The sequence below is a fragment of the Delphinus delphis genome, chromosome 3 (assembly GCF_949987515.2).
Source record: "Delphinus delphis chromosome 3, mDelDel1.2, whole genome shotgun sequence".
NCBI classification, from domain to species: domain Eukaryota; kingdom Metazoa; phylum Chordata; class Mammalia; order Artiodactyla; family Delphinidae; genus Delphinus; species Delphinus delphis.
In genome coordinates, this window is record NC_082685.1 from 58831928 (window position 1) to 58849057 (window position 17130).

Here is a 17130-nt window from a genome sequence, read left to right on the forward strand (position 1 = left end):
TGGGTGCATGACCTGGGATGGGCAGTGCAGAAATTCACTCACCTCGGGGAGGCTCTCCTAAGGAATGCTGATTCAGCAAGTCTGGGGCGTGGGCCAGGAATTCCCATTTTTAAGAAGCCCTCCCCTCCCCCCAACAAGGTGATTCTGACTTAAGTGGCCCTACGACCTTGCTTTTGAGAATGCCTCAAACGTTGGCCCGCTTCTTGGCCTTGATCCTCAGTCTCCTCAGCTGTCTCTCACCAGCTTGGGCCTGAAAGCTTATTTCATCCCTGCATTGAGATGTGGCTAACCAGATCGCTGGCAGCTGGACCAGGGGCGGCGGGGCTTTCAGGCGCGCCCCACAGCAGCGCGCAGCCGCCAGGGGTCGCCAGAGGCCTCGGCTCGTGCGCTCGGGCTCCTCCGCCCGCGGACGCCGCGCCCGAGCGAGCCTGCGAGCTAGCGGAGCTAGAGCGCTGCGGGCTCACAAAGCGTCAGGACTCTGGGCGGCGGGTAGCAGGAGCGCAGGGGAGCGAGCCCGCCGATCAGCTTTCTCGGCGACCGCGCCACAGGAGCTTGAGCAACTCGGACGCGGGGACCCGGGCCGGGCCCCAAGGTACGTGTCCCACAGAACCCCGCGCCCCAACTTGGCGTACTTGGGACCTCCCCGCGGCCACCTGGGGGCTGGCGGGTCAGGGCCTGGGGCTATCTCCGCGCGCCCCTCTTTCCCCGAGGCGGCAGGGCGGGCGAGGGGAGACCCCCCCGCATTCAACCGGAGCCTGGACTGCTGCTCGGAGCCCTCTTCCCCGTCTCCCTACCCCGGGGCTCTGGGCACCGTCTCTGGGAGTGCCGCTTGCGGATCGAGGGCTCTCCGTTTTTTGGGGAGGGGTACTGAAGCCCCTATCCGAGAGTGGCGGCCAGTGGAGCACCCGGAGAATAGATGACAAGGTCCTCTGTAGTTTGATAGCGGCCCCTAATTTGTGACGCAGCCTCTTCATTTGTAACTGAGCCCCCCATTCATGAGCGGGGTCCCTAGGTCTGTAGATCACCCCCCCCGCTGTGCGAGGGCTGACCCTGTCCCTGCTGGGAGATCCCCCCACGCCGACAGCGGGGGCCGGTGGCGGAGGCGCTCAGTCCTGGGCGCCCGGCGCGGGGCTCGTCACCGCCCTGGCCTCCCGCTCACCGCCCCCGCTTGCCCCTGCCCCGCAGATGCCAGCGATCGTGGTGCTCGCGGCGGCCGCCGCGGCGTGGTGCTTCCTCCAGGTCGAGAGCCGGCACCTGGACGCGCTCGCAGGAGGCGCGGGCCCCAACAACGGCAATTTCCTGGACAATGACCAGTGGCTGAGCACAGTCTCCCAGTACGACCGGGACAAGTACTGGAACCGCTTTCGAGACGTGAGTACAGCCGCCGCCGGGCCCTGCGGGGGGCGGGGGAGCCTCTCAGAGGGGGCCTCTGAAGTGGGTGGGGAGGGCACTGGGGCAGACTTCGCCGGCAGCTTGTCGGTTCGGGGTTCCTGGGCTTCATCTTGACTGAGAGGAACTTTAAAGAGAACTTCGAAGGCTTGATGCTCTCCGCCTGTTACCTGTGGCCCAGGTGTGTGTATTTGTCGGGCTGGGGGAGGTGACTGTACTAAACATGGTGTAAATAGCGAGCAGCTGCGGAGGGAGAGGCTCCTGAAGCTTCTGAGATCTCCTCACGCTGATGGTTGACTTTGCCAAGCCCCCTGGAAGACCTCCCTAGGCAGCGGCTATTGAGACCATCTCTGGGGTGTTCCAGAAGAATGCCTGCTGCAGAGGTTAGGTTTGGGGTGAGCCCAGCTCATTGAGTAGGGAGGCAGGTGTCCCAGGAGGTTCGGAGAGTCATGGCCACAGGCCTGATGAAATGTTGGGTGGAAGCATGGTGGTTTTGACCCTTGGCGTCTTTAGGGGAAGGGAAAAGGAGGAGGCACCTCGTGGAGTTGGTCCACCGCCGTGAGGGGGAGCCTGGGTGGCAGAGGATTGCTCCTCTGAGGGAGCTGTAGGAGGGGAGAAAGTTATTCCTGGGCACCCAGAGGCAATCTGCTGCCTGTTTCTGCCTCAGGCTGGCTGCTGCTCCCCAGGTACGCCCCAGAGGATGCTGGACGAGAGGCACCTGACACAGTCTTTCCAGCAGATGGCATCCCCTCTGTGCTGTGGGAGCTGCTGCCGGCTCTTTCAAAGGCCGCCCCAGGTGGCTGGGGCCTTGCGCTTCTAGGGGACTAGGAAAAACTTTGATGATACTTAACATCGGGAACTCCTGCCTTTGGGAGAGACCCATACCGCCGAGCCCCTGTTGTTGGCACAGGGCTCCCTGAGGTGGGAGATGTGTGCGAGTCACCTCCTACACTGGATTCCTCTTAGCCCCGTGCCCGGCATGCCCAGTCTTTGCAGAGGGAGGGCCTGAGGAATCCAGTGAATCCAGGTGTCTTCAAGGACTTTCTAAAGAGCACCTCTCCAGGTCCCATTCCACAGCAGCCTAGGCCTTGAGTGGGGGCTTACTTATCTCTCTTCTCTCTGTTCCTCTTCCCTCTCCCTCTAGTTGATGGTGGTCTTTTCCTTGAAAGAGGCGATTAAACACTTTCATTGAACAAGTTATTTGAGGGCTTATTGCTCCCCCCACCACCCTGCACCATGAGATCCCTGCCACACGTCCTCCTGTCCCTGATCTAGTCTGTTAACCATCTTCGATCCCCTTTTGGTTCCGCTCCAAGGAGCCCTGCACTGACTGCCTTTGCCTGCAGCTGAAAAAGATGGCCAAGATGCCCAAAAGGTGCCCCAAGGAAGCTTCCATTCCCAGACTCATATAGGATAGGAACTATCTTGCTTTTTTCTTTCTTTTGCCATTACATTTTAGATAGAGTTGAGGAACAGGGCAGATGCTTAACTCGGCTGGAGCTGGAGAATTGGGCCAGGTGTGGAGGACAAGGGCCCCTTTGCACACGCCTTGGTTCGCGTGGCATCTGGGTCAGATGGAAAGCGGCTGTGCTTGTTGGTCTTTGGGTATGGAAAGGTTTACTCTGCTTTTGTGTCTGTTCAAGGTTTTCTAGTCTTGGTGTATCATAAATATGGAATTATTCTTGTTTCCCATTCAGATTTAAATTTTGAAAGATTGGGCTTTTCTTCACTTCTCATCTTCCTTGCAAATGGTGACATTTTAAATTCTTGGATCAGTGTTTTTATTGATACAAACCCGGCTGATCATGAGGCTCTCACCTGGGGTGCTTGTTAAATTGTAGCACCCACACTCACGCCTTCCTCCTCAGAGATTCTGATTCTATAGTTCTGGGATGAGTGCTGGGAATCCATATTTTAAATGAACATTCTAGGTAATTCTTAGAATGATTAGGAAGTTCCGCCTTGTAAAAATGTCCAAAGCTTAACAGAATGCTTAACAAATGCTTAACAAATGCACTGCTTTTTTGTTTCTGGAGCAATTTTAGGTGTTAAACAAATATTTTTAGCAGCATATATTCTTTTAAAATGATAACTTAATCCAGCATACTATTTTAACAACATCCAAAATGCTTCAAAATCACAAATATCTTCAATCATCAACCATTTTATATGCTTCCTGGAGTCTTCTGTTGCTAGCTGTGGGTCAGACATAATTTAATGCCATTAACCTCTTTAAAGTGTTGTGAAATGCAAACTAGATGCTCTTTTAGGCCAAGTCTAAGTGTCTTCAGTTGGGCCTTTTACTTGGAATGACCACAGAGCCTCGGTCCCCTGGGACCAAGGACTAAAAGTTGCTTCCTACAGGAGCCAGTAGTTCAGTGGACAGTCGGTGAAGCCCCAGCTAATGGTGTCATTGCTCAGCCAGCCTGGTCATTTTTCATTGAGCCAGGCCTTACTTGAGGTTAGCAAAGCTCAGCTTCTCTGCTGTTGTTTTTGAGTTTTGTGGAAACCACTGATAACTTTGAAAGACCGGGCCCTGAGATTGTTATGATGCTTGGTTTTGAAAGTCACTGTGAAAGAAAACTTCTTACCTTTCCCCTGACTTGTCACTTTTTTTGCATTTGGGGGAGAGATATTTAGAAGGGATTTTTTTTTTTAACATCTTTATTGGGGTATAATTGCTTTACAATGGTGTGTTAGTTTCTGCTTTATAACAAAGTGAATCAGTTATACATATGTTCCCATATCTCTTCCCTCTTGCGTCTCCCTCCCTCCCACCCTCCCTATCCCACCCCTCCAGGCTGTCACAAAGCACCGAGCTAATATCCCTGTGCCATGCGGCTGCTAGAAGGGATTTTTGAACTTGTGAAACTGAAAACTAAGGGCTCCTTTTAGAGAGTTGATGATACCCATTGGTGGTGGTTATTGGCTAAATTTGAAATGGAAATGGTGGCGGGCCGTGTGCTCCGTGTTCCCCTGCCTGTTGAGTGTGCTGTGATGTTGCCAGAGATGACCTGATAGCCCCTACTTAATGCTTTGAAGAGGTCCTGTTGTTCTAGATACACAAATAATCTGTCGCCTTCTTTCCAGAAGTAAAACTTTCACAATTACTCTGTGGCTCGTTGCCTGGAGCAATGGAGCCAGGAGGAATATAACAACATACAGGTGTTTGCTCCGAAGTGTACTGGTGGCCTGTTAGTTTGGTCATTATTCTTTTATAAAGACTAGCAGTTGGGATGTTTTGGCCAGATGGAGACCCAAACTTTTGCACAGATATAGTATTAAGAAGGAGAAGATAAAGAAGGCAGATGTTTGTTTTAAGCTGTACAGTAATTTCCCACCTCCAGCTGCTCCAACTGGCGTGCAGAGTTAACATCCTCTGTGGTTTGAGGTTGAGGGGTCAGGATGCCACAACCGTTTTCCTGATTTTTTCTGAATCTCATTTGGCTTTGCATAACCATTACTAAGGAAATTTCCTCTGTTAATTCCTACATTCATTTGTACGCCCATTCATTCCAGCAAATATTTGACTGTCTACCATGTGCTAGGCAGTGGCCAAAAGGGTGAGCAAGTTAAATAAATGCTATCTCTTCTCTCAGGTAACCACTTGTCTACTGGATGAAATCCTTTAACTTACGCTGTCAATATTTCTTTCTTATTGTTACTTTTTTAAAGTTTTTTTCTTATAAAGGTAATATGTGCTGGTTGAAATTAAAAAAAAAGAAAACATTGCAGAAATAGGTGATACCTAACATTTATCCAGCACTTAGTGTGCCAGGCATTGTTTAAGGTACTTTACATATAGTATCTCATTTAATATTCATAACGATTCTGGGAGAGAAGTACTGTTGTCCTTATTTACTGGGAGGTGAAGTCTCTTGCCCACAGAACTAGGCTGTGGAGCAGCTGGACTGGACCCAGGCAGTCTGACTCTAGACTCTTGCGAGACTCTTGCACTGCAGCCCATCAAGAGCAGAGTGGATTTTGGCTGTGAGCCTCCACTGGTATCACACTGCAAGTCTTTGCTGCTTTATGTCTGAGGGAAATCAGTGAAGAGCCTGAGGTTGAGACAGAGTGGAGCGGGAAGCCAGGCGCTGGACACGGCTTATTGTCGGGGTCACATCAGGCCTTATCTTCTGCTAATAATGAGCTTCTGATTTGATTAAAATAATATTGTTGCTTACACCAAACATGACATTTTCTTTCTTTTGCACTCATGAAACTAGCCCTGACATTTAACTCTGGGATAATTACCTTTAGCAGGCCCGAAGACTCAAGTGTTGCCTTGGCTGGCATTTATCTTACTCTGGAGTGACCTGGGTTTGTAATTCTAATGAGACCACAGGACCAGCCCACGTGCCTTTTCCTTCTTGTGCACACGCTGTGGGATTTGGTGGTCTCTGTAGCAGAACTGGGGTGGCGGTGAGCATCTGATCTGCTCATTTGATCTTAACGTCTCAGCTATAATGAGTTTCAAGGGCAAGTGAGGCTTGTTGACAGAATGGTGGCTGGCTTAGTCGGTGGGGTTGGTGACAAGAGAGGTGATGTGGCTTAGTGGATCAGTCATTAATCTGTCACCACAGAAACTTGGCTTGTAATAGAGAGTAGCAGAAAATCATTTTGATTAAACAGGTTCAAGGAGAATTAAATGAGTTTGTCATCCTGACTTTCTTTAATAAACCCACTATCTTAAATCCCCTGTACTAGACGACCACTGATAGAAATAATTATTTCACAGGAATCATTATAAAGGGACAGTTTAAAAGCTGATAGCCCTAAGACCATTCTTGTATTTTCTGTCCTAACCTTCAGTTGGCCCTTGTAGAGAGAACCTAGTTTTTGCCTGGCAAGGATGGCAGAGCTTTTGCCCCAGTTGACCCTCCCAGGCTGAGTTCCCCTGTGTCTCCTGGGCCTCCCAACCCTGCCTCCACAGTGCTTCAGCAGACCTGGATTGCTAGGAGGATAAGTACTCTCCTGTATACTGATGAGATTATTGTCAAAAGCAAGAACTGGTCCCAAATGGATCATCAGACCTGTACCCCTCCCCTGGAAGAGTGGGACATAAACATTAGCTCAACTATTTGATCTCGCTTGGGGAGACACAGTAATGTTAGTAGTTAAATATTTTATAATCATTTCCTACTCATTTACTCATTGTAGTATATTTCAAACCAAACACACTCAATATCTAAACATGAACACCTTCAGGATGGCTCATTTTACTTTTCCTCTGGGGAGGTGACTTTTTTTTTTTTTTTTTTTTTTTTTTTTTTGCGCGGTACGTGGGCCTCTCAGTGTTGTGGCCTCTCCCATTGCGGAGCACAGGCTCTGGACGCGCAGGCTCAGCGGCCATGGCTCACGGGCCCAGCCGCGGAGGGATCTTGCCGGACCCCGTGTCCCCTGCATCGGCAGGCGGACTCTCAACCACTGCGCCACTAGGGAAGCCCTGGGGAGGTGACTTTATACTCCTTAGGAAATTCTTCAGACCCAAGCTCATACTTGGTCTCATCTCCCCAGGCGAGATCATTACAAATGGAAGAAATTTCCTGTAAGACATTGAATAATTTGCGCAAGATTACACGTATTTATTTTTGGTCATATTTCCTCCAATATAAGATGCCGTCAATTGTAGGGTGTACCGTTTTTGTGCACTACTAAGAAAGAAGACAGTGTCCAGAAGGAAGAGTTTAATAGACCCCTGGATGGAGCCGGGACCCTAGAGGACTACTCCCTCTGGGTAGAGGTAAACAAGAAATAAACTCACGATGCAGAAAAGGGACCATAGCCGGGCGACTCACGTGTCTCCACCTTGGAACTGGTGGATGAAGGGGAAAAATAGGCTCTGAGCAATTGACAGGCTGACTCTTTTGCAGGTTTCTGGTCTCAGTGCACACAATCATTGTGCCCTCCCAGCCCCCCCCCCAAAAAAAAACCTTAGACAGTTAATTTAGTTTCAGGCTGTTTGTCCTCTCTGAATCCCTGACTTCTCATTTAGTAAGTGGGGGACGATCACTTTATATTGGTGAGGACTCCAAACTGCAAATGACTGAAATCTAGTCCAAGCTGGCTTAAATGGAAAAGAAAACTTACTTGTGTAACTGAAAATTCCACTGATAAACTATGCATCTAGATAAGGCTGGATCCATGGGCTCGGGTTGCACCACCGGATTTGTGTGTGTATGTTTATCATTTTCTTGCCACTTCCCCATCTCCCCACCCCCATCTTTGGGCTTTATTTCCCCATGTTGGTTGTGTTCTCAGGCTGATTAGTTCCATGTGGTGACTCATGGCAGCTACACGTTTATAACATACTGTAGTTTTTATGTCTCCATATTGCCACAAAACTCCCAGAATTGAGACTTGTCAGATTTACCTGTATTATGCACCCATTCTCCAGTAAATCACTGTGGCCAAGTTGGTAGAATATATGCTAATTGTCTGGGCCTGGGTACATGCCTAGTCCTGGGGCGGGGCCTGGGACCTGGGCATAGAATGGTGGTGGGGACTGCATTGGATTACATGGTTAAAGGAAGGTTAAAGGGTAGTTTCTTAAGGGGAAATGGATGCCTTGTGGGCAAACATCACAGGAGTCCACTATGTTGATCAGCCTCCCTGGGTTGGCATGGAGAGTAAACTGGCTAATATAAGTGAAGCTGTTAGCAGTGTCTGGCTTAATACTCAATTAAGTGTTAAGTATTAAGTGGAGGCTATTATTTTTATTAATATTAACAACTCTTATTACACTTTCATGCATTATTCCTCAACTTATGGATGTATGTATTTATATTTTAGCTTCTTTAATAGTTGTATTCTTCCTGAAGTAAGAGCCTGAGTCTTATCATGCCTTGCACACAGTAGGTGGTCTGTTAGCATTTTACTGATTTGAATTATTACTTAAGCACATCTCTCGATGAATCCCTGGGAAAGGAAAGCCTGCAGAATTACTGGCACATGTGCGATTATAGTGTTTGGTAGGTGGAAATTCTAGGTTACACACACATTGAAAAACATCTTTTTTTTTTTTTTGGTCTAACCCCTATCTCTAAGCAGGACCGTACAAACTTCATAACTCCTTTTAGTTATAGCTCTGATGTACAGAGCTCATTGTCCCCAGACCTTTACCACTGAGCCCAGCCCAGAAATCTGCTCAGTGAATGTTTGATTGAATCTGAGTGAATGAATGAACGAAGGAGTGAACTAGTCCGTACCAGGATTTTGCACACCTCCAGGCTGAGGAGGACCTGTTCCCTGTAGAGGGCTGGCCCCAGTAAGTCATGCTGGCTTTTGACACGTGTCTTTCATTCTGTTAGCCATTGACTGATTATGGTTACCAACAGATGGGCCGTGCTGTTGAGAGGCAGGGTGAGCCTGACAGAGAAGCTCACCCCCTTCACAATTCAGGTACAGTCCCTGAACCTGTGCAAAGCTCTTCCTGGTGAAGAGGCCCCTCTTAACCTGTGCTCATCGTCCAGTCTTGTCATGAATAAGCTTGGGTCTTGGCTACAGCACCACTTTCCTCATCTGTAAAACTGGAGTGATCAAAAACAAACAAACAAACAAACAAAACTGGAGTGATCATACCTGCTTTGTGGGGTTTTCGTGATCTTTCAGTGACTGGCGTACCTGTGATTCTGATAACAATTTCTGAGGGTCACTTCTCTTACCTTGGGCCGTGGGAGCATGGGTGAGTTGCTGACGCACAGCTATAGATGTTGCTTTCTGTCTCATGTCTTGGAGAAATGTTGGGGAAATTGGTTCCATTTTCCTTGAGCCTGTCTTTATTCCTTGCTGGCTGAAAGGCTGTCTGCGGTTCTCTGTGGTTCGTTTTTTAAATTTTCTGGTTGTAGGTCCTGGCACAGACATCTCTGTCGTGTAAATAGCCCTCGCCCTGCCTCCCCCTTTAAAAAAGACTTCCTGCTCCTCTGGTGTCTGGGGCCCATGAGTTTCTCCTTCCCTCTGTGGTCAAGTGTCCTGGGCTTTAGAGCTCCTACAGTTCCCACTGCTCTTTAGAAATCAGGGTACCATAGAATTTCTTGGACAGAGTGATCTGTGAAGTTTCTGTTTCAAAAACGAGACTGGTATATATGGACTGCTCCTTGCCCTTGTCCCCACCCCCCTCCGCCCGCTACCATTTCTGAGAACCAGCTGGACACCAGGCTTGGAAGCTAAAGATGGAAACCAAGATTTCCACACACAAGGCTCAGAGTTTAGACATGCATGCAGTTGGAGGGCTGGACAGTATGTGGCATCATAGCCCCTGGGTCTGGGTCCTTCCAGTGTCCTTGTGACAGACGTCAGGATGTTGATTTATTTTGAGGGAGGAGGTAAGGTGCATTCGCAGACTAGTGATGTGAATTACTGGGGACTCTCCTGGAAGGATAACACTGATGTCCAAATTAACTTCACTGGGTTCCCTTCTTAGGGTTCTATGCAAATACGTCCCTCAGGAGACCCTCTCCCTTGATCCTTTAGGACAAAGTTTTCTTTGGTGCAGTGGGGAAGGAAGGAAGGAAGGAAGGACATATTATACAATTATTTGAAATAATTTGCAAGCTCTTCCTGTGTGATCTGTGACATGTCACGCTACAGAAGACACCATCAACATTCCCCAGCATAATTATGTGGTGGGTGAGCAGGAATTTATGCCAAGTCCATTGGCGCCTATGACTGGAGCAGGGAAGTAGAACTTATTGCAGGTGTTCCAGGCAGTCTTTGCAGAGAAAAAGCGTGGAGAAAACAAACAGGCAGAGAGCAAATGACTCCACTTTGTATTTTAGCTCTACCCTTCCTTTTCCACCATGTAAATGGAATCACTTTAACTCAGTTCTAAGAAAGGCCAGGCCAAGTTGCTGATGACCCTTCATGGCCAAAACAAAAGGGAAGATGCCCAGAGAAAGGTGCTAGAGCAGCAGTTCTCAGGCTTACACCTTTATAATATTGAAAAAAAGTCACTGGTGGGGCTTGTTTAAAATGCAGATCTCAGCCCCCTAGTCCAGAGCAGTCTTGAATAGGTCAAGGGCGGCACCCAGGAACCTGCATTTTAAATAAGCAATCCAGGTGATTCTGATGCAGGTGGTTCTCAGACTGTATTTTCAGAAAAACCCTGGAGAATTATTATTCATCCCTAATAGCCAACACCATTAGCGCCAGTGAATAATACAACTTTAGACAAAATGAGCATTTGAAGATGTGGAGTAAATTATTATGAGTGCTGTATTTCCCCCTTATGTCAACAGGGCTACCATTGACATCAATAGAAAGAAAGGGCTTGCTTTCCAATGTGTGTATGTGCACAGGTCTCAGCAGCAGCCATTGTCATGAAATGTTCCTGGAGTAGAATGACTTTTGACTTGTCACTGCTTCTAGGGCATCAGGGCTGCTTATGCACATGAGCTTGGTGGAATTGATGTGGGACCTTCTCCATGACAAACTCCCAGGTGGTCATCTCAGCAAATTTCCTGTCTCCAAAGGGGCCTGATCACAGCCGACTCTGGTCTGACTTTGCATCTTCTCTAGCAGGATTGATAATGTTTTGTGCACAGATGAACTGAAGGACATTGACTCCATTGACTCTGACATTGGCTTTGGTTTATGGAGAAGTGGGTATTGAAGATGGTGGATGTAGTAAACAGTGTTTACTCTCATGGGAGGTGGGCACAGAGATGCAGATCACAGTCGTCCCTTGGTATCAGCGTGAGATTGGTTCCAGGCCCCCCTGTGGACACCTAACCCCACAGATGCTCAAGTTCCTTATATAAAATGGCATAGTACGGGTGGCCCTCCATATCCATGGGCTCTGTATCCATGGATGTAGAGGGAAGACTGTACTATCAGTTGGAAACACAGAGAAGGTCTGAGGGATATGGACTGGACAGTGGTACTACCTGCAGCTCTCTTCTTGGTATAGTAAATCTTCATGCTTGGTTGGCCAGATCATTTTGGAAAGATCAGGGAACAATGAAACCAAAGACTTGTCAAAGTTTAGAAAATTTATGAGGATCAGCAGGACATGGCAGTATTCCTTGTTGCCCACTGAACAAACTCTCAAACTTTGCCTTACTCTATGTTGCTGAATTTCCTCTAATTAATGGCACCTACAATTGACAAAACTATTGCCAAGAGGAAGAAAGTAGTTAAGTGTATTGAACAGACTTGTGTGGTTATTTGGAGTGTTTCAATAGCCCCATTGTTAAGGGATAATTGGGAAGTTTCCAGGTCTTTCTGTGCTCATGGGACATGCTGATTCCTCTGTGACTTTGGTGGGGTTGGTGTGTCCAGTACTTCCGTCAGGCCAAGGCATTGCTTCCCATCTGAGCCGGCCAGCCTTGCTGTGACTCTGCACCTGGTCTGTAACCTTTGACCACCTATCTTGAATGAGACGAAATGAGTGAAAGAGTGAAAATGCTATCCATGGTAAAGATAAAATAATGCTGTCTTTCCTGGTGTTAGATAAATTGTGTGATTTATTATTTTTTTTATAAGATTAAGTTGGTGGTTGAAAAGTTCCTCCTACCTCAGAAAGACCTTTGCATGTGTTTTAAAAAATATTTCTTTGTTTCCACGGTCATCCTGAACCTAGATCCTCACCTTTCTAGTAACCAGAGCCTGGTGCACAGATTCAGTAGTTTTGTTTGTTTGTTCATGTATTCATATGTTCATATCACAGGTACTCATTGGCCAGACTACTATGTACCAGGCACTGTGCTGGGCAAGTAAGATGTAGCAGGGAGCAAAACATCCTCCCTGTCCTCTGTAGTCTACAGCCCTCTTGTCCAAGACCAAGAGAAGAAACAGAGGGGCTTGGTGTCTATTGAGGGTTCCTCTGCAAAGGGAAAGGCCTGGTCTACAAAGGGACGAGAGCAGTCCCGGCAAGCTGGATGTCCAGAGGCCTTGGGACCTGGGCCATGTTTCTGGGAGAAAGTCACATAAGCCTTCATCTCTGAATCTGTCTGGTGGTCAAGCCACATGAGCTTAATTCAACTCTTACCGACATACATGAGCGGCCCCTGCTGTTTTGCCTGAGTTTAGGACCCAGACACTGGCAACAAAAGGGTGTCGGTCAATACAGTTGAGGTGGAGCATTTAGGTGAGACAGGACTCGATGTGTATAAATGCTGAAACGTGATGTGTTGAGCCTTGTCCTGGCTCCAGGTCAAGGCCTGTAGCGAGTGGAGAGGGAATCGCAGAAGAGTCCTGGTCCTCAGCAGCCCTGCATAGGTAGGGAGTATGTTTCGCTGGAGTGGAAGATGTGCAGGGTGAGGGTGCCGCCTGATGTGCTCTCACGCAGTGAACACACCATACATCCAGCAGCCCAGTCAGGGGACAGAATGTTACCAGCATCTGAGAAGTCCGTCTTGTGAGCCCCACACTCACTGCCTGTCCCCCTCCCAGGGAAGAGCTCTCCTGAGTTACAACACTATAGATTAGTTTTGCCTGTTTTTATACTTTTATAGATGGCATCATAAGGATGTGTTTTTGTGTGTGTGGCTGGATTCTTTTGCTCAGCGTTAAGTTTGTGATACATTGTTATGTGTGGCTGTAGTTTGTTAATTCTCAGTGCTGTGTAAATACTCCACAACTTAATTGACCTATTCTTTTGTGGAGGGACACTTTGGTAGCTTCTGGGTTTTGGCTGTTACGGGATAGCAGTTTCTTGGGCATGTCTTCTGGTGCATCTATGTGTACATTTTTTCGGGTGCATGCCTAGCTGTGGAATCTATTGCTCATAAGGTAGGTGAGTGTTCAGTGTTCAGAGATGTGGTTAAATAGTTTTCCAAAAATGGTTCTGCCAGTTACTCTCCCTCCATTAGTGTATGAAAGTTCACTGGGAGCAACATTTTTGTTTTACTGATTGTAGACTTTAAAAACAAATTTCACAATCTAATTCGTAATCCATTTCAACCAAAAGGTACTGAGCATCTATTATGTATCAGGTACTTGCCTACCCTTGTGGAGCCTATGTTCTAGTCGAGAGAGAAAAACAATACACAGATTAAGATACAACAGTTGGTTGCAAGTGCTAAGGACAAAAATAAACTAGGGTAGCTCAGTTGGAACAAAATAGTCTCTTCCATGAATGGTGTTGGGAAAACTGAGTATTTGCATGCAAAAAATGAAATTGGACCCCTATCTTATACCACTCACAAAAATTAACTAGGAATGGATCGAGGACTTAAACATAAGACCTGAAACTGTAAAACTCCTGGAAGAAAACATAGGGGGAAAAACTCCTTGACATTGGTCTTGACAGTGATTTTTAGAGTATGACACCAAAAGCGTAAGCAACAAAAGTGAAAGTCAACCAATGGGACATCAAACTAAAACGATTCTGTAGCAAAAGAAACCATCAACAAAATGAAAAAGCAGCCTGCAGAATGGGAGAAAATATTTGTAGACAATCTATCTGGTAAGGGGTTAATATCCAAAATATATAAGGAACTGATATAACTCAATCGCCAAAAAAAAAAAAAAAAAAAAAATTCAATTGAAAAATGGGAAAGGGACCTGAACAGACACTTTTCCAAAGAAGATACACAAATGGCCAACAGGTACATGAAAAGATGCTCAGTCTCGCTAATTATCAGGGAAATGTAAATCAAAACCACAATGTGCTTTCACCTCACACCTGTTAGAATGGCTATCATCAAAACACCGAGCGATAACAAGTGTTGGTGAGGATGTGGAGAAAAGGGAGCCCTTGTGCAGTGTTGGTGGAATTGTAAATTGGTGCAGGCACTATGGAGAACATGAAGGTTCCTCAAAAAAATTAAAAGTTGAACTACCACATGATCCAACAATCCCACTTTTGATAATATATCTGAAGGACATGAAATTACTGTCTTTTTTTTCCTGTTTATGTGCACTTTTTAAAAATTGAGATACAGTTGACATGTAACACTATGTAAGTTTAAGATGTCCAAAGTGTTGATTTGATGCATGTATATATTGCCATATGATGACCACTGTATCTTTAGCAAACACCTCTATCATGTCACATACTTATCATCATCGTTATTTTTTTTGTGGTGAGAACATTTAAGATCTAGGCTCTTAGCAACTTCAAACTATATAATACAGTTGGTTATACCACTATGCTGTGCATTAGATCTCCAGAACTTATTCATCTTTTAGTTGCAAGTTTGTACCCTTTGATGACATCTCCCAAATTCCCCCACCCTCCAGCTCCTAGTAACCACCATTCTACTCTCTGTTTCTGTGAGTTTAGTTTTCTTAGATTCTACATGTAAGTGACATTTTATGGTATTTGTCTTTCTCTTTCTGACATCTCAGTATAATGCCCTCAAGTTTCACCTGTGTTGTCATGAATTGAAGGATTCCCTTATTTTTCATGGTTGAATATATTCCATTGCATATATACACCGCATCTTCTTTATCCATTCATCTGTTGATGGATACTTAGGTTGTTTCCATATCTTGGCTATTGTGAATAATGCTGTAAGAAACATAGGAATGCAGATATCTTTTTTAACTCCTGTTTTCATTTCCTTTGGCTGTATACCCAGAAGTGAGAGTGCTAGATCATATGGTAGTTTTATTTTTAATTTTTTGAGGAACCATTCACACTGTTTTCCATAGTGGCAGAATCAGTGTACATTCCCACTAACAATGAGCAAGTGTTCCCTTTTTTCCACATCCTCGCCAACACTTGCTATTTCTTGTTTTTTTTTCTTTTTTTGATAATAGCCACTCTAACAGGTGTGCAGTAATATCTCACTATAGTTTTGATTTGCATTTCTCTGATGATTACTGTTGTTGAACGTCTTTTCATGAACCTTTTGGGTATTTAGATGTTTTCTTTGGAAAAATGTCTATTCAGTTCCTCAGCCTTTTTTTTTTTTTTTTTTTTTTTTTTTTTGCGGTACGTGGGCCTCTTACTGTTGTGGCCTCTCCCGTTGCGGAGCACAGGCTCTGGACGCGCAGGCTCAGTGGCCATGGCTCACGGGCCCAGCTGCTCCACGGCATGTGGGATCCTCCCGGACTGGGGCACAAACCTGTGTCCCCTGCATCGGCAGGCGGACTCTCAACCACTGCGCCACCAGGGAAGCCCCTCAGCCTATTTTTTAATCAGGTTTTGTTTTGTCATTGAGTTGTATGAGTTTCTTATATATTTTGAATATTAACCCCTTATCCAATACAAGGTTTGCAAGTATTTTCTCCCATTTCATAGGTTGCCTTTCCATTTTGTTGATGGTTTCTTTTGCTGTGCAGAAGCTTTTTAGTTTGATGTAGTCCCACTTGTTTTGTTGCTTGTGCTTTTGGTGTCATATCCAAAAAATTCCTGCCAAGATCAATGTCAAGGAGCTTCTTCCCTGTAGAGGGGTGGATGGACCTAGAGTCTGTCATACAGAATGAAGTAAGTCAGAAAGAGAAAAACAAATATTGTATATTAATGCATGTATGTGGAATCTAGAAAAATGGTACAGATGAACCTATTTGCAGGGCAGGAATAGAGATGCAGTTGTAGAGAATGCACATGTGGACATGGCGGGCGGGGTAGAGGGGGTGAGATGAATTGGGAGATTGGGATTGACAATTATGCACTACCATGTGTAAAACATAGCTAGTGGGAACCTGATGTATAGTGCAGGGAGCTCAGCTCGGTGCCCTGTGGTGACCTAGATGGTTGGGATGGGGATAGGTGGGAGGGAGGGAGAGAGGTCCAAGAGGGAGGGGATATGTTTATATACATAGCTGATTCACTTTGTTGTACAGCAGAAACTAACCCAACATTGTAAAGCAACTATAAACCCCCCCAACAAAAAAGACCTGATACCATAAAACTCCTACATGAAAACACAGGAAATTACTGTCTTGAAGAGATATCTGCACTTCTACGTTCATTGTAGCATTATTTGCTACAATTTACAAACAACAAGACACAGAAACAACTTTAGTGCCCCTAGATACATGAATGAATAAAGAAAATATGGGATATATGCATGATGGAATATTATTCAACCATGAAAAAGAAGGAAATTCTGCAATTTGTGAGAATATGGATGAACTTTGAGGGTGTTATGCTAAGTGACGTAAAAGTCAGAGAAAGAAAATTGCTGTATGGTATCATTTATGTGGAGTCTAGAAAAACCAAACTCATAGAAACAGAGAGTAGAGTGGTATTTGCCAGGGGGTGGAGGAAATAAGGAGATGTTGGTCAGAGGGTACAAATTTCCAGTTATAAGGCAAGTAAGTTCTGGGAATCTAATGTGTAGCATGGTGACTATAGGTAAAAATACTGTATTGTATACTTGAAACTTGTTAGGAGAGTAGATCTTAAATGTTCTCACCATAACAACAGCATCAAAGTGGTAATTATATGAGGTGATGGTTGTGTTAACTAATTTTATTATGGTTGGTAATCATTTCACAGTACATACGTGAATCAAATAATCACTTGTGTACCTTAAACTTACAGAATGTTCTTTTGTAACATTGGGGGGAAAACTAAGTTAAAGGGAATATGGAAGGGATATATTTATGCTCTATTGTGAGTTTTGTTCTTTTGACTTTAAATTGTTCTTTTCCTAGTTGAAAGAGCTAATTTGGAAAGAGGATTTAGATGATATAGAAAAAGAGAAATAATTTATTTCCTTCCCATATGCAGTCACTGTTAAAATTTGTGTGTGTGTGTGTGTGTGTGTGTGTGGGAGGTCTATTTGCTTCCCAAAGTCTTAATGTCAGAGTTTTAAAGTTCATGGTTGATATCATGCTGTTAATATG

At 45.6% G+C, this 17130-nt stretch overlaps 1 protein-coding gene across 1 annotated transcript in view; it reads left to right on the forward strand.

The window, feature by feature from the left end:
- The first annotated feature begins 453 nt into the window (after positions 1 to 453).
- SPOCK1 (SPARC (osteonectin), cwcv and kazal like domains proteoglycan 1) overlaps positions 454 to 17130 on the forward strand; it is a 550417-nt gene continuing 533740 nt past the window's right edge. The window contains exons 1-2 of the mRNA XM_060008793.1: positions 454 to 592; positions 1186 to 1371. Coding sequence (XP_059864776.1) covers positions 1186 to 1371 — 186 coding nt within the window. The 5' untranslated portion in view covers positions 454 to 592. The remainder of the gene's footprint in view (positions 593 to 1185; positions 1372 to 17130) is intronic.